The sequence below is a fragment of the Bacillus rossius genome, chromosome 7, assembly GCF_032445375.1.
Source record: "Bacillus rossius redtenbacheri isolate Brsri chromosome 7, Brsri_v3, whole genome shotgun sequence".
In the NCBI taxonomy this organism is placed as follows: domain Eukaryota; kingdom Metazoa; phylum Arthropoda; class Insecta; order Phasmatodea; family Bacillidae; genus Bacillus; species Bacillus rossius.
The window spans coordinates 36,048,428-36,075,285 of record NC_086335.1 but is presented as its reverse complement, the minus strand read 5'-3'; the positions used below and the strand labels follow the sequence as shown (position 1 = coordinate 36,075,285).

The 26,858-nt window shown below is 36.1% G+C and overlaps 2 protein-coding genes and 1 long non-coding RNA gene across 4 annotated transcripts in view; 2 read left to right on the top strand and 1 right to left on the bottom strand.

The window, feature by feature from the left end:
- Window positions 1-2,522, top strand: part of LOC134534443 (uncharacterized) — a 101,573-nt gene extending 99,051 nt beyond the window's left edge. The window contains exon 4 of the mRNA XM_063372909.1: window positions 2,129-2,522. Within this exon, the coding sequence (XP_063228979.1) occupies window positions 2,129-2,329 (201 nt within the window). The 3' untranslated portion in view covers window positions 2,330-2,522. The remainder of the gene's footprint in view (window positions 1-2,128) is intronic.
- Window positions 2,523-15,282: 12,760 nt separating this feature from the next.
- Window positions 15,283-20,613, top strand: LOC134533814 (uncharacterized). 2 transcript variants are annotated; one of them, XM_063371497.1, is made up of 3 exons: window positions 15,283-16,184; window positions 17,011-17,107; window positions 18,406-20,613. In XM_063371497.1, the coding sequence occupies exons 1-3, from the start codon at window positions 16,072-16,074 to the stop codon at window positions 20,359-20,361; spliced, it is 2,166 nt and encodes a 721-aa protein (XP_063227567.1). In that variant the 5' UTR covers window positions 15,283-16,071; the 3' UTR covers window positions 20,362-20,613. The 2 variants fall into 2 exon arrangements, with proteins under 2 accessions (XP_063227567.1, XP_063227566.1); XM_063371496.1 differs by having other exon boundaries at window positions 16,967-17,107.
- Window positions 20,614-20,723: 110 nt separating this feature from the next.
- LOC134533816 (uncharacterized) lies at window positions 20,724-26,148 on the bottom strand. Its single transcript, XR_010075396.1, has 2 exons — window positions 25,480-26,148; window positions 20,724-23,580 (listed from the first exon to the last, which is right to left on the bottom strand). It is a non-coding gene; the product is annotated as an uncharacterized LOC134533816 (long non-coding RNA).
- Window positions 26,149-26,858: the final 710 nt, after the last annotated feature.

Below are 26,858 nucleotides of genomic sequence, written 5' to 3'. Positions count from 1 at the left end.
TGCAAAAATCACAGATTTAGTAACTTAAAATAACATTTATTCTTTTCATAACGTACTTTTTAAAAAAAATGTACGGTTTTGTAAAGAGTACTGGCGCTACACCACAGGTACACTCAGCAGTCCGAACACCGGCTGGCGACTGAGCAGCCCGCTCCAGCCCTCAGAGATTGCCTCACCAGAGGAAAATAGCAAGTGAAAGTAACCTTAGCGCGCAATAAAAACGAAATTTTATGTTGTCGATGTCGATTCCTGACAGTACTGAAATAACCAGGAATGATTTTTAATTCCTGGTTCTTTTACGATTTCAAAAGTGCCGGGAACTCTCGGAACTTTTGGGACCGGGATTTCCCGGTTCTAACATCTAGTCTACTTCATCCAACACACGCCATCCTGTTGTTCTAATGCAATAATATTATTCTTTGGGAATCCGCTACCTGTGCTTTTAGCACCACGACGACATTGATTCCATTCCTGGCATTTTACTCGAGGATTAACAACTGAAACTTCTTTCCAGCCGCTATTAGAGCGTAACCAAAAGTGCTATGCACAGCAATGGGGTGCTGGGTGGGGGAAAACAAGATGGGGAATAACTTATGAAGTAGAAAATCACACAACTGTAAGATTCTTCGCAAGTTTTTCGTTGCCATGTTTGATACACTTATTTTTGAACCTCCGGAACTCCTATTGTGTGAATTTTGTTTAGTTTTGTCGTTCAAGTGAATTATTGAGTATTTTCTTTCATATTTCAAGTGGATTTTTGCACACTCGAAGCAGTTGTTTAAAACTTTGTGCCAATAAAGTAGGGTTACCGTATGTGTATTTAATTATGTATTGTAACCACGGCAGCTGAAACCTTGGTCATGGCACACCGCGAAATGCTGTAGGGGCATCATGCTTGGATAAGAGGAGCATACAACAGTCCAAGGCTTCCACAACTAGCATGGCACTGGAGGGCCAACCACCTCGAGTACCCACTCCCAAGTCTAGTCCTTCGGTATGCGTGGGCACAACGGTGCTTCAGGTATCCTTCAACCTGAGACAGTGCTACGGCCAGCTTTCTTAGTTTTCCAATAAAAAATACTATAGAGCCACCATTGAAACATAAAAATGTGTGCGTAGAGACCATGTGCGACAGAAGTAAAACTTCTTGTTTATTAGGTATATATAGAGATAAATTCTTAGTATTTTTTTACTGTACAAGAATTAATAATTGAGAATAGTAAGGATGTAGGTATGATCTAAAATGAAAAAAAAAAAATTGCCTTTCTTCGCATCCTGTACTCTCGCATCCATTCACTGGAACTTTTTGGCGCCTCTTTTGTCGGTTTATCCCCCAGTTGCCTTTGATAATACCTCTTATCTGCTTCTGCCTTTTTATTACTTTTAGGCATGATTTTAAATCACGATCTCCAGCTGAATAAAATGAAAACACTCCCATCGAACAAAAATTACACTTATAATGTCTATCTTACAAGTCTCTAAGTCCTTTTCACATTTCAAATTAAAATGTTCACATAGCAAGATTATATTACACTTATAAAGCTAACCTCTTAAGTGCATACGTCTTTTTTACATTTTCAGTCATACTATTCACATAAAAATAAATTATACTTATAAAGTTGATTGCACAAATCCATAACACTTTTCCACACGAATAAGTAAACTGTAGATACTTAAAATTAAACAAGAGAAATATGGTAGCCTCAATCGTTAGCCTTTTACGAAAACTGAAGAGTAGTCAAACACAAGCAGCGTTACGAGAATTCCGTAGCATCACTGCTGCGTCATTGCTACCTCTCCTCTGCCTACTCCCCTTATGGCCGTTATAGCTACGTACCTATCCTCCTCCCCCTTGTCCTCTTCCCATTCGACCACTAGTGCATGCGTTTGGAGTGGCGTCGCCGCTGACGCACTCTCCTCTACCGGTTCCCCCAGCACTTACCTAACTATTCCCCTAGTGAGATCGTAATTTTTTGTAACCATCGAAAATTGTAGCCCCCTCATGAAAGAAGTTTCACTTCAAAAATAGTTATTGTCCTTTCCTCTAGATCTGTAAACAATCTGATTTCTCAGTAGTACAGGTTTTACAATCCAAAGTGTTGCCGAAGAACGAATGGGGAATGCGCAGACGTCCAGCCACTACGCCCCGCCCGACGGCCTCCACGCCGAAAGACCCGGGGAGCAGGGATCGGCGGGGAGCCGCGACTCGACGGCGGGGCTGACCTCAGGGGCGTCCGGCTCGGCGAGCGACTGCCACTCGTCGACCAACAGCCTGCTGACCTGCAACGCGAGCACGCAGACGCCCTTCCCCGAGCTGGATGACGAGTGAGGGGGCGAGGAGGATCCTTCTCTTCGACGTCCTGGTGCGCGAGGTCGCGGCGTCTGCGGCGAGCGCTTTCCGCTGTCGTGTCGCCGGCGGAGCTGCAGCATTGGACATGGACAGATGTCGTTGTTACATGATCGCTAGCTTCGCTGTTATAAGTCGAGTGTGTAATAATTAAAATAATTAATGTAGTGGTGGATATAAGATTTTTCTATTTGGTAAATTCATGATGAAATCCATTCATGCAATGTAACTGGTGCTATTTTTTCCTATTCTGTATTTATATGTAATATGTGTTTAAAGATAGGTCATCATTAAAATCTTTGCATCACTGAGTAAAGTCTGAATAATTTACTTATTTATGCTTATATGTATATTACATTTTCGTACTTCGTTAGAATAACACATCCTTAATACAAATTCATTATTTGGGACATTTTTGGTAAATTTCTTCTGATTAAAATTTGTATAGATATTGATCAAAATATGTTTCTATTATAATTCAGCATTTTATATGTCTGTTTTTATTCTTGGTATATAAAAATTCCAAAAATTTAAATATTTTTTCAAGAGTTATATTAAGTTTCATGATGTTTACAGTTAGTTAGTCACTCGCTCCTTTCTCAACCTTAGTCTCTACTGGAACCTCAGGGTAGCTTGAGACCTTCATTTCCACAGGTGAATGCTCTCCTGCATCCTGACATGAAGTCCTTGTGATAAAGACTCCCTCAGTCAACTTTTCCATAGTTTAGGCCCCCTTAGTATTGGGGTTGGATATGAAATTGTTCTGAAATTATATTGAGACAATAATACAGTGTTCTGCTGAAAGCCAAACTAGAGTGACGACGTCCGTCGGGCTCTCCCCAGTCGCTGATGTCGCTGTTGCCCATCGCCGCCCCTCACCACAATACCTTCGTGGGCAGTGCATTGGTCAGTGAACCATGTGTAAAGTGATCGCACCCGAGTGCAGTATTGCGTGTGTGACGAACGGTCTCGAGGTAGGTAGCCATCCGCGCGATCATCAATAGTGTGCTACATATCCATCCGCCGAGGACTAATTCTAAACTATATAAATATATATATTTGTTGAAAAGTGTTTTAATTACATCATGTCTTTTTTATGTATGTAGAGCGTGCTGGCGGTTTACAGTACAATACGTCAAAGAGCCGACACCATGGCAAAGTCGTTCTCTTCGCCCATATGAGAGTTGCCAAGACTTTCTGATCTACGTTCATTTGGTACTAGCTTTTACAACTCCTAGGGAGCGAAAGAGACTGTCTAAAACAAATATTTTAAGAATGTCAGATGAAAGAGGATTTACAATTGAAAAACTAGAATTAACATTTAGCCATGTACTTAAAATATGACTCAAATGTATAACAGTGAAGTTGTTTATGATTGTCGTGTAGTTGTTTTGACCAGCTGAATTGTGTGAAATACCAATCAGAGCACAGTCGACTATGTTGTTGTGCTAAAAAAAATGTTTATTTGGATAAAGCATGAATATAGTATGAAAGGAGTAAGGAATATGGAATTATTAGAATCATGTTAAGAAACCATAAGAAATTTGAAAGAAAAGTGCACAAATCTTTTTTATGATTTCAGAAATGGGTTATTTTAATGTGTTTATGATTTATTTTTTCATTAAAAATGTCTATAAAGATTTATTCACAATAATTAATGGATTTTTTTTTAACCTTGACTCCCCTGCCGCCCCTAGTGGTCGATTTGATGAGCTGATGAGTTTTAAAGCACCAACTAGTGGATAGAATCGGTGTAATAAAAAACCAGATACTCGTTAAGGTCGTGACGTCGCCACATGGCTAGTAGGCAGTAGGGATTTGACTCTCTAGGAATGTGCCAACTATGGATGAAATATTCTGGGTTTACTGGTAAGATTGTCTTTACATATCCATGGCACTCTTATATGTGTTCTCGTGGACCTGCATGTCCCGCTATGGAGCCAGAGCTCGTCCCAGTCAGGCTTATGAATTGTATAGCGACACGAACTATTTTTACTGCGGCTCGCTAGTTATGATACAGCATTATCTGTGGCCATGGCCTGAAGTTAGAAGTCAAATGTAACATGGGACGTCTGTATGGTGAAGGGCCGTGTTTAATGAAAGAGCTCACACGTGAGCATACAAAGACCCTACAGAAAATACTGGAGCATGAAGTGTGGTGCCAACAAACGGTAATGAATGTTCACAAATACCCTGAATTAACGTGTGCTTTCCACATCTTGGAAAACTACATCTATGCGACGATACAGACAAAAGACCACTAGCCATAAATTAGTGAGAAGCCATGTGAACTGAAATCTAAGGCCAAATTTCCTTTGGGCGGTAGCACTACATAGAAGCCCGAAGGAAGCGATGTCGCACTACCCAGGGGTGGCATCGTGACACCCAGTGGCTGTGTCGACATTGGCATACAGGATGATACTACACAGTACAGAGCATCCACATTCCAATTGATCTGCATGTGCTGTATGTTGAGAGTAGGTTATGGCAGCAAGGTGAAGTCCAATTTGATTGTGCCACGAACTGGGTCTATGAATGACACATGCAACATGGAAGGCATCCCGACCCCAAGCATCAATGTCCTGCACCTTGGTGCTGCAACCCATCATGTCATAGCCAGATGTATAGGAAACTACAGTGAAGAAACAATCAGAACTACCCTCAGTAATTAGAGTGATTTCATGTTTCACGACACCTGAACCACCCAAAACATAGTTCGATTCTTGGTGTCGATGAGAGATACGAAAACCACCATGGCATAGCATCCATAGAAGATGACCACATGGAAACCACTGCCCCGTCGTCATCGAGCAGCTGTGCTGGGTGTTGCGACACCAATGGCGGTCTACTGCATGTGACATCGATGCCCGTGGGTCGGGCTCACTGGAAACGACCACACCCAGAGTCTGCCTAGAATCACTAATATGGGAAAAGGTGCATATGCTGCCACAGAAGTCCAGATGCCTTCTCATCAACCCCGTGCACACCAGCCACTACATACTAGGAAGCTCCACCAATTGTTGGCTCTAGCATCCCAGCCAAAGAAAAGCCAACCACCTTTTGAGCTATCTGCTCGTCACCCTTGGCAGTTGCATCGGAATCACGATGCATGTTGCCATTGCGATGGATCACCAGAGAGGTTAGTGTCACCGAGGGTGTTGTCGAACAATATAGAATTATGTACTATGTTGAACAGAGCGAATGAACACTGTATTCTTTCCCTATACATAGTGAGAATGGACAGCGATGCTCGGCATCACACTGTGCTCAAGGCCACGTAAAACCAGCACAAACAGTTGTTGCCCTGCACAGCCTGAAAAGCAGGTCTTTGATGCTGGTGCTCACCACTAGACATCTGCCCAGGGTGGGTGTTGTACTAGTAGCTTGCCGTCGCCCGGGTTCTCATGTTCGAGATCCGGCGGGGTTCCTAGCGGGAATGCTGTTTTCTTGTGGATAAACGTGTCCAGGTGGTTAACCACGATGTGGGTCGTGGGGTACGAAGGACCCTGCGTGGCCCACTAGGAACGGCGGTGGTGGTCGTGACGTTAGGGGTCCCTAATGCCTGCTGCACTACTGGCCCTATACAGCATAGGACGCTGATCCCTAACTGGATTGGGGAGGTTTACAAATAACATACACGGTTTTGCACTGTCGTTTACACGTCGCGCATGGAGTGTGCGGAGTGGGTGTTTAATTAACGTTGGCAATTACACTTGCAGTTACAGTCACACGATTTCCCTACATAAAGTACACTATCATTATACACTGGGCGCTCTGACGCGCCATCACTAAAATTACGCCCTCACGCCAGTCGAGGTTAATGGGAAGAGTTTGATTGGAGTCGGCCAGTCCCGTAATTTGCGAACGGCGACACGCGGGCCCACCTGTGTGAACCGCGGCTCGCTATTAAATTAATTAAAGTCTTCGATTACATGTGGCCAGTGCCTGTGCACTCGGCAGTTAACTGAAAGTCTGTTATGGCGGGAGTCGGCCCGTGCAGTATATTTCACTGCCCCGCGTAATGTGTTGTGCGGGGCGTGTTATGTTTACGCGGCTGGGTTAGGCCCTACACCGGAAAAGGACCGGGCGCACACGGGGAGTAATTGAAAAAGGTTTCGAAGTTTGACTATAGTTACCAGAAGGAAGTTCAGTGAAGACAAAGGATGATGTCTCCCCGTGGGACGTGCGTCCGTCCCGGTCCGTGAGTCGCTCGGTACTGGCGTCTGGCCCTGGCGCGAGGGGAGGGGTGAGCATCCTCTCGCGCCAAGGTTTCTAAAGTTCCGTTATTCATAAATATTCTATTAATAACAAGTTGTAAGTGGCTCTAAATTCATACAATAAAAATTAATAATTAACTTAATATATATATATATGTTTTAGAAATTAGATGTAACAAGTTTATATAAAATAAGTTTGAATAATCAGAGTCACACTGGAGACTGTTCGTTGCTTGATGACTGCTCCAGTGGTGAATGATAAATGATAATTTGGGGCGGTTTTAATTAAGTCACATACTATGTTATTGAAATCAGGCTGAAGGCCACAAGGGGAGCACTCACAACTGTATTATTAAAAAACCACACGTGAGTGACCCGGGCACTCCTACGTCGCACTTCCCTTGCACGGAGTTGTTAATTAAAAGTATTCTTTAATGTGTGTTGAATTTACAATGTACGGGACTCGGGGTGTCCAGTCGATTAAGTCATGGGCGTTGATTATACCTTCATTCCACGGCGCTCGCCTGACTCGGGTGCGCCATGGCTAGGGGCGCGTTCCATTAGAGGGGTCGGATACTGGCGGTTGCAGGTCGGGCTTTAGGGTGGCCTTCGGTCGGACTACGTCAAGTTAAGTGCATGTGACCATCGACCTGTCAAGGTAAGAATGGCGATGGTTGACATTGTTGTTTTATTGTACTTATAACCCGGACATTTCATAGAAAGGTTAAATAGACAGTAAGTAAACAGTAACTAGTCGCTTAGCAGATAGATACATTTTGCCTGCACTCCCTTGCACATTTCATGTGTGCAAGAGTTAACATTCTCCAGATCATTGATGCACAGGATACTTAACTGCAGCGAATCGACATGCAATTTGTAGAGCATCAAAACACCGCAAATTGGGCGTCACGACTCTCACTATATGCACTGCCCGAGAGCTGCACCACCGCAGGTCATTGGATCTACCAATTTCGGCATTGGCACCCGAGGCCTCGATGTCCCAATGTCCAATGTCTTCCAATTCCATGCCGCTCCACATATTTGACAGGGTGTGGCCCGAGCATGTCCAGGAAGGGGAGTCTGACCTAATTTATCCTTGGCATTTAATTACAGGCCAGGTCTTAGTCCTGTCTCTACTATGTGCCCCAATAGTGGAACATGCCTTCCGGCGAAACCATTGCAGTTAGATGTAATGTGTAACTAATAACTTGCATGAAAATATGGATGTCACAGAAACTGCGAAGTATTACAAGTTATTTCCAGGACACCTAAAAAAAACTGCCAGTGATATTCCTTTTAAATTCAGTCGCTATGTATAGTACCACTTCTCGCTGTGCATGTGTAAGTGGCTTCACTGGAACAAGGCCACTGTCGGTGATGGATGCCATTCCACAGAAATCCATCTTTCTCTTTGCCATAATTGAATATATTACTATCAATAGTTAATTTCTGAGTAAAATATTTTGTAAAGCTCTGCACGTAGCCCGACACTTTTGAGCGAAGGACCAAATCCTCGCACCTGCAAGCCTCGTGTCACATGGCATCTGCTGATACCAGGAAATATATTTTATACATCATCATGTCTTTGTGGAAACTATTATTTTATGGACTGAAGTGCTGTGCCAGGTAGAATCTCTATATTCTGCAGAGTGAATTGTTGGGATGCCTATGTAGCGAACTTCTCACTGCGCACCCACGGAAATAAAACCAGTAACTCATTCAACCAAACTGTGATTATCCTTTTAGCATTACTTTTCTTCCTGGTGGGAGATTAACATCCAGTTTTGTAATCATAGAGGCATGCACAAGGCCCTGAAAAACATGAGCCTGCTAGCTTGTTTTTCTGTCTTCCACCACCACCACCACTACCACCACCATTCTCGTTGTGAAGATGATCTTCAGTGAAACACACGGACCGAATGGTCCACACACCCACCTTCACAATTGAGGCTGCTTTTATCCAGGTCTGGTGCCAGACAATCTGAAATAACATAACGTCCACCAGGAGATGTTTGTTCCATTGGTTATGAGATCCAGAAATGCAGCCATGCCACATAGCAAAATAAATGTTCTATGTTTTTAAGAAAGCTTAAGATGCACAAATTTAATTTTATGTATAAACTATCCCATACAGCACACAATGTTTCAGTAACATGTCTGTGATATTGCAGTAACATTACTATGTTTCGAATAGATTACATTTCATCTGTCATGTTTCTGGAATATTTCATAAACATTTCATTGGAAACATAGTACTCATGTCTATAAATGAAGTTTCAGATACATTTCAGCAAGATTCGTTTGGCAATATTACATTGTGGTTGATTCTGAAATGTATCTGAGACATTATATTGAAACTTCCCATCATGCTTGTTGGCACTGAAGTTTAGAAATCTTTGTCTTTGTGTATTATTTCTTGTTTTGGCGCAGTATTTTGGTACTTGGATTTTTATATGTGGTGAATAAATTGTAAGTTTTAACATTATTTATTTCATGTTAGTTTACTTTTTTTTTGTTTTTACTTTCGCACTTAAGCAAGTACCGGTATAGAAACATTCTTTTATGCGTCTTCGAAATGTGTAAAGCTGTAGGTTAAGGAATGTCTTTTTTTGTCGGTATGCTTAAAGGCTAGCCTACAAATGATTTAGCACAGAAAATAGCACACGCACTCGCACAGGGCACACGCACAGCACAGAACTTCAACCTACAATTAAATAACACACGCACAGAGAAATCGGAAGTTTATACAAAATATTTACGAAAATTAAAGGAAGTGCAGCGAAGGAAAAATTGTGTACATGTATTGGTAGCCTTGTCAGAGGAAAACAGCTGATATATGTGTTTATTTGTTTTGCGCGCGCTATGTGAGATGAATGGAAAGGAAAATAATTTGGTTTAAGTTAGCAAAAATCACAATTTCCCTCCAGGTCTCTGAACAATCGTACACTTCTAACCTTAAACATAGTATCCTTCGAAGGGGTACGATGTTACAGACCTTTACATTGTATGGCATGTTTACGTATTTAACACTTTTTTCTGCACAGAAACTTTCTATCTGTAGTTCGAAAATGCTATAAAAATTGTAACTATATAACTAAAAAATGTAAACAACACTAAATGAAAATATGTCATTTTGGCACCATTAAGGTAAACTGGCATAAAAATAATGTGAAACACTGAATTAAAATATATGACGCCTTGCAAGGTAATTCTATACATTTACAGAATACTTATAGTTGATATGAACTCCTTGTTCGCACAAGGCATCAACGATCGCCTGCCACGCATTTTTCTTGGCTTCATTTTTAAGCCCTTGCCAGGGTTTTATCAAATAAAATTGGAGTAAATATGTAGAGTAGCTGTATTTGCGAAAATAAAATGTTAAAAATCAGAAAATACTTTTATTCTATGCTCTTTAACTTCCTCTTTTCATTAAACCCAGCGGAGATAATAAATTCCAAATACTTTAGGAGATATCGAATTTTTTAATTTTCATCACAATGCCTGTGTATTCATGCGGCATTCAAAATTGTTTCTTGTTTACGAGTATGAAATTTTTTTTTCTTGCGACGTTCACCATTGTTTACCCGCCTCTAACTTAAGTGAGGTTTTAACGTTTCAAATTATTTGTTATTTGGATTATGTTGCACAAGTAATAAATTTTAAAAAAAATTATGTGAGTTCCTACTGTTCATCCTTTGTCCCGGTTTGTTTTGATTTGATTTTTTATTTCATTCAATAAACCATACAATGGTATAGAATATGTCAAAAAAAATACAAATAAACATAAATACAAACACATAAACAGGTACAAGAACAGTATTAAAAGCATTACAAAATTAAAATAATATAATATAACAGCTGCTCTTCCATGAATAAGCACATATTATATATTATATATAAAAGAAATTATATATAAAAGAAAAGTCATACATAAAAAAAATTACGAAGCTACCTCCTGTTCATAATCGTCTATATTATAAAAAGCCTTATGTGCTAAATAAAGAAATAATTCCTTTTTAAATAAATTATATTGGTACATATTTTTTATAACTGATGGTAATTTATTGAATAATCTGATACCAAGGTCAGGTCAGTTTTACATTATAAATACTTTAAAACTAAACAATCATTAAAATTAATTAATATTATTTTTAATGTCCGCTTAGTTTGACAGTATTTATAATGTAACTGACGTGACCTAATCGACCATTTAAATTAATTAAGCATTCACGAACACACGGCAAAATAAAAAAAAATGTGACGTTCGAATGATAGTACAGGTCTTGTATTGCAAAATAAAAACGGCGATATCTCCTAAAGTATTTGGAATTTCTTATCTCCGCCAGGGTTAATGAAAAGAGGAAGTAAAAGAGCATATAATAAAAATATTTTCGGATTTTTAACATTTTTTTTCCCGCAAATTCCGCTACACTACATATTTATCAAAATTGGTTTGCTTTCAACCAGGCAAACTAAACTTATGTCGAAATTAGTCTCTTCATTCATGTTGTAATTGAAGGAGACTATTTAACTTCCCGCGCATAATATAAAAACAAAAATGTACAAGTCTAGTCAAATTACGTACGCATTTAACATTTACAATTGCGCATGACCTCGGTGGTAAGCGAGTTTTCATTGGTCAGCGAGCAGCGCACAGCGCACACGCACAGAGAATATTAAAAGTTGGTCAACTTTCTGTGCGTCGATCCTGTGCTATTTTCCCGTGCGTATGCTGTGCTCGAGTGTAGGTGGCGCAATTCAAAAACTTTGTTTCTATTTTCTGTGCGTGTGCTATTTTCTGTGCTAAATCATTTGTAGGCTAGCCTTAACATTCCCGTGCCATATTTATATGTGCGCTGTTTTCAGTCTGATTTTTTAATTTATGTGATGCATTAACAGGATATTCGCGATTTAATAAAATTGCGAAAGCATCTAATGAGTTTTCTACTTACTGTAGCTATATATGGTAGTTGACTGTAGAACACGAATGCTAATGTATGGGTTATTTATTATCTTTAGTTAAAAATCACACAAATATAGGCTTATAGGTTCCTAAATATTTTGGTTTTAATAGCATTTGATTAAACCAATTTATTTTATTCAGTTATCACCTTCGGGCTTTTATAATATACTTAAGTAAATATATTTCATAACCTATAATATGTAGTTAAGGGTAATTAATGTTTATTTACTGTGCACAACACATAAATTAATTATGTTGTGTTTATTTTAATATAAATATTGAAGTGTTTAATTTTAAATAATTTACATTTCTGCTGGTTAAGTAATTATTTTTATTATTTTCTGCACTATGTAGTAGTACTTATTGTATGTTGTAGGCGTACGTATTACTATTAATGGAAATTTAATAAAGCCTTCTATTATATCTGGCTTGTCATAAATGTAATTTATTGTAAGTGAATGCACTAGGCCTACACATATAATTAGACAGCGGTTTCATTAATTGCCATTTCGTTTTAACAAAGTTATTTCTGCAATCTGGCCTTCATGTTATTGGTGGGCTGGGATTACAGCGCAAAATAATTGAAATAAATTTTATCCTTTCCCGCAGAGAAGGTACAAGTCTTCGAGTTGTGTTGTACTAAGCATAAGCATCATTGGTATTTCTATTTAAATTAGTTTTTCTTATGCTAAATTATAGTAGTAACAAATTATGTTTGATTTGGAGAGTTTGACAAAACCTAATTCCATCCATTATATTTCAATAAAGGAAACACATTAAATGATGATTTATTAGATTACATGTGTATAGTTATGTAGTGGTAGCAATTTAAATAATGAAAATAAACATTAAATGTGCACTACAAAGGATAATATTGAGAATCTGCTCAAAAAATTACTAGAAATTTTAGAGTATTATTGCACAAAAACATGGGCTGAATTGTAATGATGTAACATCACAGGCACTGTTCACACAGACACTTATTAGGAAATCATTAGGATTTAAATTTAAGTTTTCTTTTAAAACTTTGCTTAAAATGTGTTATTATACAATGTCATGGGCCTCTTTGCATTAACCAGACACCATTAAATTGATTATTAGGAATGTAAATAGCATGTTAAGAAATTCCCAGTGAAGAAGTATTCCTGCTTAATAAGTTTGAAAAAAAAAATGCATAGGTTGCAATACCAATTTGTCAATTTTAAGATGCTTTCAGTTTTGAAATTTATCATTGGCATCAGAAACTTTTTTTTTCTGTTTGCATGGTAATTTAAAAATAAATAATGTAACAACTTAGTGTCTACATGTTTAAAAATCTCACATACATGTCATAATTGACCTGAAACAAGTTAAAAATAATTGTTTTTTCTTCTTTTTTTTTCCAGCAAAAATCTCCAAGAACATCTGCATAGAGAGTCAGTTAAAAGTTTCATGTATTGTATATATTATTTATTTATATATATATAGTTTTTTTTTTATTAAAGTCTACTTCTCAGACTACATTGTTATTTGTTATTGAAAATACCCCTTTGCATCTTTGCCTCTATTGTTAAGTATTCAAATGGAAAGAACCTGGTTTGACCTGGTGTGGCTTTCTGATTATGGTTATACATGGTTCTTAACTTACTTCAGGTGCATTCTTGGCTGGTTTCATAACATAGATCATAGAAGTTACAATCCAAAACCCTATTGTCTGTTTGAATAAGTTTCTCTATCTCTAATGACTTCATTGTTGACGAGTTAGGCCAAACTAGCTACCTTCTATTTTGTACAAAGTATAACTCGCCATTCATATTATTTTAAAATTTTGTACTGCATATTATAAAATTATTTATATTATTTGTTTACAATAAATTTGTGATCTCATTTGAATATAGTTTGTGTGGAAGTACTGTTGTGTTAATATTATTTTGTGTATTTACTTTGAAAATTTGGATTTTAGAGACCCTATATACTATTGCCATATTGTATTTGTTGTTTTATCCTTAGGCTATTTAGTCAATTTGGTAGTATTAGAATACAAATATAAAACCTAGCTTAATCCACGAACTTTAGGTAGATTAACATGCTATCTATAGAAAAAATTAAGGAAACCAGATTTTTTATGGACTGCCACTATTTATCTTCAGCAAGTCACTGGCCACTCAATGTTAGGGAAGCTGGATCAATTTGAGCTCTTGTCTGATACAATAAGTCTTTCAATTAGGGAAAGTGACATTGCAATGTTAAAGACTATTTCTCATTGCACATTTGTTTCATTCCCATTTATATTCCACTACTACACCACCATCTCACTTCATTTAGGCTGGTCAGACAAGTTTTTTGTTTAGTGAGGACAGCCGATTCTAGTCCAGTCTCATTTATGTTGAGCTTGTGTGAAATGGAAAACAATATGTCGATTATAAAGCTATATGATGAAATTGTATTAAGACTGCATTGTTTCATATTTAGACCCTCTGTAAATTAGTATATGTGTGTTTAAGAAGAAAAAGACATTAATTATAACATAAAATTGTTACATGTCTTTTGAGGGTTTTCAAGCGCACATTTTTTTCTTGCAAATGTCCAAAAAACAAGCACCAGCCATATATACTTACTATAGCATTAAATAAGGAGAAAAGTACATCACAATACGAGCACAGGTCAAGTCTCATGGCTGTTCATTATGTTAATACCGGTTTCCTGTGCAACATACAAGTAGGAATTTTCTATTATAATATGTTAGTGTATTGTATATAGGTATATTATTTTTTTATTTCTATAACATTTGTTTGAGGTTGAATGCGATTTTTTTTCTTGTGTGTATCAAGTATTTTAAGTTAATGTAATACCACATGATTATCTAGACCACGGGAAGCCTACATTGCACAAAGGTATTGGGACATGCCCGAACACGCACGAAGTCACCTTCGGTTAACTTCGGGTTTTTAATTTTCCTTTTGACAAAACGCGCGGGAATTTAGAAATAGTGTGTAAACATGAGCAGTGAAATATTAAAATTGTTTAAGGAATGCCTTGAAAATAAACAAGAATACTTGGTTGGGTATGTGGACACAGAAGATGGCTTTAAAACATTTACAGATGGATTGCTACTTTTAGGATATTCATACTGTGTGCGGAGCAGTGTTAACTATGCCACAGCAGGTGAACTTAATTTTTTTTTATTAAACGAGAGTTGTATGTAGTTTGAGTTGTCGGTGACGGCGAGACCTGGAGCCGTGAAATTTAGTACTGTTATGCTCCACGAAGGGTCCGTTCGCACCTTCAAGTTTTTTTTAATTGCGATTTCCGGCCACATTTTCCCACCAATCTATAAGGCAAGAGCTATTGCATTGTTGATAATTTTCTTCATCTCCTGGCAATGACTATTACTTTGTAAACAAGGGCTCTTTTCAACTGTGCTTAAATTAGCTCTATCCAGCTGCCCGGGAAGGTCATGTTTGGGACAACAATGGACTAAATTACTTATTAATACTACTAAATATTGCATCACGGTTTTTTATTTTTTACATCAAAATATGCAGGGATACCGATTTAGCTGATACTTAACAACCTTCCTACAGGCATCTTCTATTTATAAAATATTATTTTGTGAGCGAAAAACGGTCAAAGTTCCGTATTGCGTATCCTGGTGTATCCAAATATACCTTTGATCCTGTACACATGATCCTGTGGTACATGACGCTTATTATTTTTGCAGTAGGGAGGCGCGTAGCGCAGACATGTTTCGCACGACAGTGCGAAACCTGATACAAAAACTAAATTACATATAACACCAGGATACGCAATATGGAACTTTTACCCAAAAAACATTGTAGAGTTTACACCAGGACAAAGTGAGTGAAAATAAAATAATTATTGTAGTAAATAGCCATGGGCCTCTCTGGCGGGGGGGATGGGGGGGGACATGTCCCCTCCAAAAATTCCTTGTGGAGGGTACACAATAACACTTAAGGGTAATTTTTTTTCCCCTTCATTTCATTCTAAACAGTTCTTCAATCAACATTACATTGTTGTCATTACATTGTTTCTATTATTATCACATTACATACAATACATTCTATTTGTATATTTTTACTTCTCTTCGCCAAATATATTTACATCACATGCCCCCCCCCCCCCTAAATTTACTTACCAAAGAGGCCCATCTAAATACCATAAATACCTCTCTTCTGAGACCCTCAGTCTCTGGTGATAGTACCAGCTCAATCGGTATCCTTGCACATTTTAATGTAAAAAATATTAAACTGGGATGCAATATCTATTAGTATCGTCTAATGACTTAGGCCGTTGTCCGAAGCATTTACCTTCCCGAGCGGCCGGATAGAGCCACCAGATGGAGCTAACGTCAGCACAGTCTTCTTCATAATTGTAGGCATTTATTTAGCAAATTCTCCAACATAAAATGTTTGTGTATGTCTTAAATTACTTTGTCAACAAATTTCTACTGTTCGATATGACAGTGCATTGTGAATTTATTCTATCCCTTATTTCAGATAAACCAAATATCCATTTCCAGCACAAGCAGGGGAAGTTATTACATGGCCCAGCAATTGAGTTCTTTGGCTCTCCTTTCATGTATGAAAAATCCCTGTACATGGAATGTGCCCAAGGATCCAGTTATCGACAATCTAAAGAGACTGTTGAGCAACTGGTAAGTTATGTATTGTTTGTGTGGGTGTATGAAGCTGGCATTTTGTATAGCAAATATTCTATTTATAGTGTATTCCAGTTAGTCTGAACCTTTATATCTTGCTAAATTCGTTTTCCACTGAATAAGCTATTTAATTGTAAAACTGCTTATCCTGATATGTTCTTTAGATGTAAAAAAATTGTCTTAATTTCCAGTAGAATTGTAAGTAGTGAGCATTTATTAACTTGAAAGTATGTTGGAAGTAAATCCAAAATGTTCTGATTAGCTGGAATACATTATATACGTATTGTAATAGAAAATCATATTCTCATTTGTTCATTACAGTACTTAAGCTGCATCCTTAAATTTTCGGAGGGCAACCTGTTTTCATTTCAATCTCTATTACCTATGCTATAGTATAAGTATGTTTTGTACCTAATTTAAAATTGAATTTTAATAGTATTTAACATAGGACTGACCCAGCTAAGAAAATATTTTCTTTATCAAACTGTCTCATGAAATTGCATTGAATTGGATTTTCAAATTAAAATAATTTAATAATATTTTTTACAGCTGTTTTTAACAATTCGAAACAGCCATGGGGTAGCAAAACCATCTTTCCAACAGTAGCTTCCCCAAAGTATTTTTTGTAACAAAGAGGTACAACTCATAGTCATCACGATTGTAACTTCATGGGATCTTCAACCATCATCACTCTACAGCAAAAATTGTGATGTGTTAAGTTTCAAATAGATCAATTACATTTTATAATGTGCCTGTTTCTTTCTTTATTGTTTTTTTAGCCTGATCACCCAAACTGTAGGAAAAAAAAATTTCTGATTCACAGTTCAAAGAAAATTGGTTGTCAAGCGAGGATGACACTAAAATGTGTAAGGGTGTATCCAGATTTTACCTCGCCAGACTCGAAGAGAAAAAAATGTGCCGTAAGTTCAGTACCTAAAACACATACTTATTTCCTAAGCTAACACTTTTTTCATTCTTTCTAAAGGACAATTATGTGTAGAGAGATTATTAAAAAAAAAAAAAAAATCATTCATTGTTTGAGTGGTTTGAATTTTTACTGTCATAGGCTGCAGATATTATGTCAACATGTTCACTTGTGGTATCTAATTTAAATTAAATTCTCTCCTTCAAGAAATAGAGAATGAATGATTTTACATTTGCAATTAGAATATGAAATAGGTCATCAGAAATACCTATCTCAGAGAAATATCAGGTCACCTATAATATGAAATCATATATAGCATTTTCCCTATCACTTCCTTTCCTCCTCATGGGTGGAGCACTCATGTGATAACAAAATGGTCGTTTTCACAATGAAAACTCAAACCCTCTCCACAAATAATTATATTTAAGTAATAATTTGATTTCCTCTGCAATATTGGAGATCACATGACTTCTTGAAGCTTTTCTGTGCACAATCACAAAAGATCTGTTATAAAACAATGTTAAGTGTGTGTATTTTTTTTAACTTGGAACTGCATTATACAAACACAACATTTATGACAAAAAAAATATTTTTTTTAAACATTCTAATGTGGGATACAATATTGTTAACTATTGGGAGGATTCTTTGCAACAAAATACTTTGTACCATATAACTCTTAATTTAAATTCCTGCATGATGAACTACAAGCTGAGACATGTGAACATCATCACGGTCAAATTCGCACAGCCATTTTGTAATGATTTTCTATGCCTCAAATATTAAAAAATAATACTTTGATTTTTATAGAAAACATAATAAATCTTTAGTGCTTGTACATATTTTGGGATAAAAAATGGATCTTTTTTTATATTAACTTATTTGTGCACAACATTTATCTCAATAATTATTAAAAGTAGTATTTTTTTAAATTATATTTATACCCTATTTTAAGTTTAGATCAATGACCTAGCTTTACATAATTCTTGGAGGTTATTATTTCTACTGGTTTCATTGACTTATAATGATTAAATATCATTATTTAAAACAACCAGGTCTGCATTGATAAATCTGTAGTTTGATTTCCTGTGTTCTTGGAAAGTTTGCCTAATTGTTATAGCCTATTTAACACTTCTACAAAAGTACTGTAAGCTCAACATGGCTGCTAAACTCACTATATCTCTTGTGCAATTTATGATTTTATTTTGTTTCTTCTTATATTTATTTCTTACCTCACTGCAAATTCGTGGGAACATTTTACAATATATGTAACTGATATAAGTACATTTGTTTCAGGTGGTGAAGAAATTGAAGGATGCTCTAAGAGAAAAAGTACCCATTACAAGCTACCTTCGATACTATGTTAAAATCAGCACAGATGAGAGCCACAACCACACACCAACAGCTGCTCATCTGTGCCAGCAGATCCATCCAGACCTTGTAGCAGAAATTAAGAGACTTGTGGACCAAGGTGTTACAGCCACAAGGGATGTGAAATTATTACTTGAACAGTATGTGCGAAGTAAATTTTCCGGTGACAAAACATCCAACAGGCTCAGCAAAGCCTTTTACCCAGAACAGTCAGTAATTTATGCACATGTTTACAGGGAAATATTTTCAAAGAAGGGAGACCAAATGGACCAAGAGGTACTGCAGCGTACCATTAATGAATGGAAACTTGAAAATAGTGAGGACTGTTTTTTTTACAGACCGTATGAAGAAGTTTCTGATTGTGAAGTTTCACCCTTACTGTTTTGTCACCAAACAAAGTGGCAACAGAAGTTGCTGTTGCGATATGGTAGTATGTGTTTATTAGACGCCACTTACAAGACTACAAAATACGCTTTGCCACTTTTTTTTTTAGCTGTGAAGACCAATGTTGGCTACAGTGTTGTTGGTACTTTTGTAGTTCAATCTGAAAGCACTGCATTAATTGCAGAAGCTTTGAATGTATTCAAGGAATGGCTTCCTGAATGGCAACCACAATTCTGGATGACAGACTTCAGTGAGATGGAAATAGTTGCAATTGAAAAGACCTTTCCTGGAAACACAGTTTACTTATGTGCATTTCACAGAGAGCAAGCATGGTTAAGGTGGGTCAAGAAGAGTGGTAATGTAACATCTGGTGATTCAGAAGAGATTTTAAGTATGTGGCGTGCTATTGCATCTTCAAGAGACACGCACGAGTTTGACCTTAATCTAGAAGTAATGAGCAGTAATGACATCATGCAACAAAACCCTAAAGCAGCTGACTATTTGGCTACCCATTGGCTACCTCATAAACACAGGTGGGTACAGGCCTTCAGTGAAAAAGATTTTGTCACCATTATTCACACCAATAATGGAATTGAAAGTCAGAATAAAGTGTTAAAGCATTCATATCTTTGTCACAATTCTGATAAATCCCTCACAGGAATGCTCAAGACAGTTATTAACAGCTACTTACCAGATATGTACCGAAAATACTGCTATAAGAATTCTACTGTTAAGATGTTTAATCCAGAGATACCCTCATATTTGATAAACCGACCACAGAACTTTATAAAACATGTGCTCACCAGAATAAGTGCTGCTCGATCTGATATTTGCAAGGAATACATTACAGAAATTTCTAAAGGAATTTTTAGAGTTCAGAGTTCAACAGATAAAAATAAATTTTACTGTGTTAATTTTGATAGTGCTACTTGTAGTTGCACAGACTTCATGAATTTCAGATTTCCTTGCAAACATATGTGTGCAATATTTGAATTCTTTCCCAACTGGAGTTTTCTTCAGCTGAACTCTGCATATACTAAAAGTCCATATATCACACTAGATTCAAATAATAGTTATTGTACTACAACAGATATCAGAAATCCTTTCTCCACAGGAACTGCAAATTCTGAAAACATTTCGACAGGAGAAACTGTAGTAAATTGTACATCCACACCGACAGAAGAAGCCAGTGAAGTTAGCTCTAGCATATCATCATATCAGCGTGAATTTAGAAATTTCAACAAAATGTTGATTGAATCATCTTATGTATGCAAAGACAAAACATTTTTTTCTGAAAACATTGAAGTTCTGCGAAAAATGCATACAGAAATGGAGGGCAAAATAAAAAAAATATCTGGGTTACCACTTATACAGTTAAGTCCTTTGGCAAGCATTGCTTCTAAAAAAATAAAAGAAAAATATAAGATGTTGCCCTTGCGCAAAAAGCGAAGGACCAGGGTGAGAACTGGAGTGACAGTTCAAATTAACCTTTCATAAGCAAAACATTTTTTGGCTTTCAAAAAACCTGAGAGAAATCAATGAAATTTTAAAACCAAACTGTAAATACTTTCTCTAAACATACGGGAATTGTGATGTGACATTGAAGAAACCAAGCAACTAAACTTATGAAAATCTTCCACACATGCCACCTATGTACTATTGATTTTTATGTTATTTCATTCCTTTAATGCTAAAATTTTCACCATACTTCTAGCCAATCCTGCTTTTAAGTGAGAGTAAACATTAACAGACACACTATTAACAAGTTGCCTGTGTCACCAATTCTTGTGTAGTAAACTGCATGTCACCCTCAGCACGTGCATACCTATAAATGTTGATCAAGCAGAAGTTTTTTCCAATTTATTTTATTTTACACAACATTATTTTCACCATGTCAGAAGGCTTAGTGGAAGACTGCTTAAAACTTAATATAAAAACAATGTATGTACCTATTCAAGATGATATTTGAACCAGAAACCACATAGGATCCTGATTATACCACTGGGACTAGGTTCAGTTAGTCAGTGAAGAGAATAATTGTGTGACTGACTATATAAACATTTTTTTTTTAATTTGTGTTTTGAGGTTTAGTACATACTATTGTTTATGTATTGCATTTTTTTTGTGAGGAACAAAAGGAACATTGGCAACTAGCAGAAATAAGGTCCTTTCAAAACAACTTTAAATATTCATATTTACCATGTGATATCAAATTTGTCTTGAATAGTTTTATACTCGTGTTTTGAGATTTTGTACATACTGTTGTCTATGTACTGCCAAGTTTATTTTGCTTGGTATAGTACAAAAAGAAATATTTGCAAATATCAGAAATAAGGTACAGGTGGCCATCACTTCTGAGAGTTTATGTTCGTACAACATATGCTCTAGGTTACATTTCAAGATTACAACCACCAAGTAGGAATCTCTATGATGAGCACCTATAAGGAGGCAGGCAAGCAGGCACCACGCCAAGCATCGGAGGACGCAGTGTCGCTGCTTATGAGAAGTATGACCTTTGTGCCATCGACCAGCTGGTACATTACTTAGGACCGTGTTATTTTCTGTTATAACAAGTCAGTCTAGTTGTTTCAGTCAGTCGCCCACTCTCTATCTTCAGTCTTAGTGAGTTGCTTTATGTAGGCACAAACATGTCTTCAGCATTGCTACGCCTTTGTGTTGTAAATATCTTCCAGGAATTGTAGTTTAGGATTATGTTATACGAAACAGTCAGTAACCTGTCTTACTGGAACATTCTATGGGTTGCACGGTGTATACCTAATATCTAACTTCAGTCTTAGCTAGTTACGTATACGTAAGAGTGGACGTGTCAGCATCAGGGTCATGCACCAGTATTGTATATAGTTTTCACGTACTGCAGCTGGAGGGATACGCCACCATGGCCAGTCCATAGTTTGCCTTACTAGACCACTCTGCGGGTTATACGGTGGGTGCGTAGGGATGTGTTTAGGCCTAACATTCCGGCTTCGAGCGCCTATCTTGTACATATTGTCAACGTGTGTTTCGTCACTAGTCTCCTCTGTTACCCGACTATAGTTTAATTGCCGCGATATGTCCTTGTGAGTTTACACCTTATGAGTTATGGACTTTACATCGCTACGTCTGGACAGATTAGGGTCAACGTGACGTGCGTGGAGCTGGGCTTCACTCAAATGGTTTGTCACAGGGGAAAGGCCCCACAGCCTCATGCACAGGGATTGCGAAGAACATTAAAACGGCACTTGCTTTTTCATTTAAACCTGTGGTAAGCTAGATCCCTCTGCCTGAAGGCCCCAACCACTCTACTGAGCAGCTGGAGAATTCACAATTACTACGGGAGCAGCGCTCCGGTCAACAACTTTATGAATTCCATTCTAAATGTGTTGAATAGGTATTTCTGTTACTTATCCAAAGTCCTTGATATTTGTAATTGCATTCATACAGACACATTATTTATAACAAGAATATTTGCCAAACTGTAAAAATGTATAATTACTTACTCTAGAACTAATTAAGTAATTTGATTTATAAATTTAATACCTAAAAAAAAATTAATTGTAGTACATAATATTACACAAAGTTGAGATAAAGTATGTATTATGGTAGATTGATTTGTTACAAGCATTCCAGAAAATTGTTATTCAATTTCTCTACACAAATATTGTTTAGTTTATAAGTGTTTCACTATAATACATATTTCTCTTTGTATCTATAGCATGTTATATTAGTGTGTTACCAGAATAGAAAAGATAACTTTGCAAACAAACTAGATAACAACATTTTTAACATTTGAAGTAAATAGATTTGGTTCCCTACAATAAAAGTCATTGTACATATAGGTAGATACTGATGTTTTCGTAATAAAATAGTGTGATTTTAGACTATGTAGATGCATAGGAGTGTCACCTGGTGGTAGAATCTAAAGAGAAAATATTACTGTCTAAGGTTTGTTTTGGTAATGCTCAGTTTAGAAATAATACATTAATTTATAAGAAAGTTAAGCCTAAATTTCCAATCAAAAAGATTATATTTATTTATGAAATTTGACTTTGAGTAATAAACATTTAGAAAATGTCAAGGTCAACAGTCATCTCTTTCTTTTGTATTATTAGATCTGCAACAGCCCCACCTAAGAAAAACCCTATCCATGTACTGTATATTGGTTTAATCTATATTTAGACATTGGGTGAATGTATCCCTAAATCAACATTTTTTTCTTCCAACCTATACCATATATGTAAAAGGTTATGTGCTTCATTAAAATGTGTGTACAGTTTTTAATGAAATAATTTATGTCCTGTAACATGAACAGTACTATGAAATTGAGTATGTAAACAATAATTTTTAAGGGCATTTAATCTTAAAAATTTTTTCTTGTGCTAATAGCTGCACATGTGTTTTAAAGATACCTATCAAGTTAAACTGTGAAATCATTTATTATGAATGTTCAGCAAAAAATCTTTACACTTTTCTTTCTGTACAATTGACAGCATTATTTATCCATCTGAAACACCCACATTTGAGAAGTAAAAGGTTATTAATTTTTTTTTTTTCATAAAATAATTTTTATTTTAACATTCTTAATAACTATCATAACAAAGAAATAACATTTTAAGTGTAATCAAACAAACGCACAGTTATAACGAGGATCAATTCATTAATTCTTCATTTGCATCGGGCGTCCAAGGTTTAATATATAAGCAACATGTCTCCACATGCCTGCAACAAACAGAAACAATTTTCAAGTGGGCCCACTGTGGATGCAGTGAATAAACCATATAAAAAAAGTGCTCAACAGATACAGTATGGTGAACAAATATTTATGGCAACATAATACACAACAGATCAATACTATATTTCATACCGTAAATATATGTATGGTTTGATTGGTATCTTATTTATTAAGTGTGCTTTTTTTTTATTTATTCACACATTTCACTTCTTTTTCCAAACAAATTTTTGCAAACATTCAGTTATGCAAAAATTATGAAATAATTAAAAAAAAAATTACAAAAACAATAATGTATGTTCATTTAAAGTGACATGTGTTACCATAGTAGGCTTATTTATCTCCGTAGGACCGGAGGTCACACCTATCCCCCTGCAGTGCAGAAATGAATATTTGAATTTTTTCTAGTGAAATTTATATTCTGAGATTTTAAGCAAAACATTTAGGATGAAAGTACAAGGGAAGCAAGGCGTAAATGTTTTGATCAGAATAAAATTTAAGGGAAAGATCTCACTTAAGTTGAGATACAAAGAGAAACATTGTTAATAATATTGATAACAATGAACTACTGTTTATTGTAAAAATTATTGCAAATGATGGACAGCGTTTGTAACAATCCAGAACACTAACTAGATGACATCAGTCTAATTGCACATATACGTACACTTTAAGAATTTTTGCTGGGCATTTATAATATAGTTATGTTCCAAAAAAAATGTTTCCTTCATTGATTTTTAAGTTAAATAAAGTGTCTTGAAGCTTCTAATGATTCCAAGTGGTTTTTATTTCTTCCCAAAAATTGAACTAACACAATGACTTACATCTTTTGATCACAAAATATTTACAGCACAAAAAAAAGGAACATTTGCAATAACCAATTGACCAATGCTACTGCATTTGGTCGAAATCATGTAATTAAATCTAAAAATATCCAAAAATGAATGTTCCGACACCACAGCCTGGACCACGGGCAAAATTCTGATGTAAATCATACTAAAATATTAGGGCTGAATGCCAGACTAGGGCACTGAACCTCAAAGCCCACAGGGAAGTATCAGGAAGTGAAAAGTACCCCACAACCTCCAGTATTGAATTATTAAAGTTAGGGAGAGGTTGTTTTTAGAGAAAAGGAGAATATGAAATTGCTTTGTGACATTCTATATAGGCTATTTATTAAATTCTTGGCAGAGACGCTAGCCTATAGGGGGTAAGGAAGAAAATGGTTCGTGAACCAACTGCATTTCAATACAAGTAAATTAAGGTGGGTTCAAAACCTAAGTTATTTGCACAGTTTTTTTATTCAATTGAAGCTGATTAATTGAAAGGCTATGTGTTGTTTATGCAGAGAGTACTTGCCAACGTGACACACCAAACAATCAATCACACATCGGCCAATCACAAAGAATAAATTAAGGCCACGTGGAAAAAAAATCAGTCACATAACTGAGAATAAATTAAGGCCATGTGAAAAAGAAACCAGTCACATAACTGAGAGCTTTTGATGTAAACTGTTCCCACACTATTTAACATCGTTAATGCACCATCCTAATGTTCAAGAACTATATCAATCCACATAGGCGTAAGTAATAAAAAGGCAAACAATAAAAAATCTTGAGTACACATGAACACTTCAATTAACAAGCAAAAATTGTTAAACATAACTTTCGATGGGTGTTAAAATAAGTATAAAATAGGTATTCAGTAGGTAGTAAATAATCGTTTAAATGTTCCCAATTAAATTAAGCAAATTGCTACCACGTACAAAAACGTTTCTAGCGATCCTGTAAGCTTTGCTAACGTGAGCCTACGTCAACCTTGCAACCTGAAAAATAAATAATTATGAACTACAAAATTAATAACCTCATACAATTAGAAAAATAAGTACTTACCATAACATTTAATGAGTTTTCGATTACCATAAATACACCGGGTCCGTAATGTTTACGTTTTACAAAAACAAAGCCGAGGTAGGCCGAAGCTGAACCCTTCGTGCGTGTTCGGGCATGTCCCAATACCTTTGTGCAATGTAGGCTTCCCTCTAGACCACTGATACCGTACACAATAACAGTGTCGTGATTTTTGAGAATGTCAACATCTGGAATGCAATAGAAAACCATACCCAAATTCTCAAGACATTGTTCAAATACAGATAAAGACATCGATGGACAAGTGCTCATTTATGATACTCAAAAACAAACTTGAAGTGGCCATAACACATTGGGTTGTGAAAATTATATTTTAAAATTCTCAGTAATCATGTCTCCTATGCAAGTGGGGTTTGGTTTTTATGGATTAAGTAAATATTAGCATACTTTCTGTGCTGAGCATAAGGAGATCACATCCAGATAGCTTGGGGAGCCTCAATTTAATTTATTCATTACAAGATGACATTGTCATTGTATTTAATAATGGAACCTTTGTGCATTAGCTTGTCCCTTTTTCCCCATGTACTGATGTAGATGCATGCCTGCCTGCCACTATATCACATTCAAATTCCCCATTAAAATAAAATGCAATGGACAGGAACCATGGACACCAATGCTGGGCTACCTATTACATTCATGTAAGTTTCATTCACTTTGCAAGCATACTGAAGACTTATTTAAATTTTACTTTTATAACCATAATTTGTTTTTAGAATAATAAAATAGTTTGTAAAATTAATGTTAGGCAAGTCTGGTACGCTGACCTGGGAAAACATCTGATGTCTTTATTAATTAAATTATTTCTTTAACTTGGTTCATATATATATATATATATATATAAATTATAAATTAAGCTCAGTAGGGTGGAGAATATGGTTTCATTAATTTACCTGAATTGTTGGATTTTGTCGGCAGGCCTTTTTAATCTTACGTTAGAAATTATAAGTAAATTTTTAATTATTGTACAAGCCAAATTATTAAGTAATATAATCAATTATCATTACATTAAAAACGACAAAAATTTACATTCTATGCCCTACCAGAGCACATCTTTAAAATAATTTCAAACAAAATAATATTACAATATCTATTTTTTTATATAATAAAAAAATGACACATTACTATGGACAAGCAAAACTTGACGATAACAAGAAGATACGAACAAGATCATATCAATCCACCGATTAACACTTTCTAATGGTGTGGTCATGGGGCATTATGCAAAAAGTGATCAAGAGGAAGTGTACGAGGGAATGCTGTGATGAATTGGAACACAGTCACTGCACTTCACTGCAACTAGCTGACCAATGCAGCTGTAACATTATGGTATCTGTTAAAGTGCA

Coding starts and splice junctions, on each gene's coding strand:
- LOC134533814 (XM_063371496.1), top strand. CDS start 15,936: ATGTTTGTGTATGTCTTAAATTACTTTGTCAACAAATTTCTACTGTTC. Junction 16,185..16,966: donor AAGAGACTGTTGAGCAACTG/GTAAGTTATGTA, acceptor TTGTTTTTTTAG/CCTGATCACCCAAACTGTAG. Junction 17,108..18,405: donor CGAAGAGAAAAAAATGTGCC/GTAAGTTCAGTA, acceptor CATTTGTTTCAG/GTGGTGAAGAAATTGAAGGA.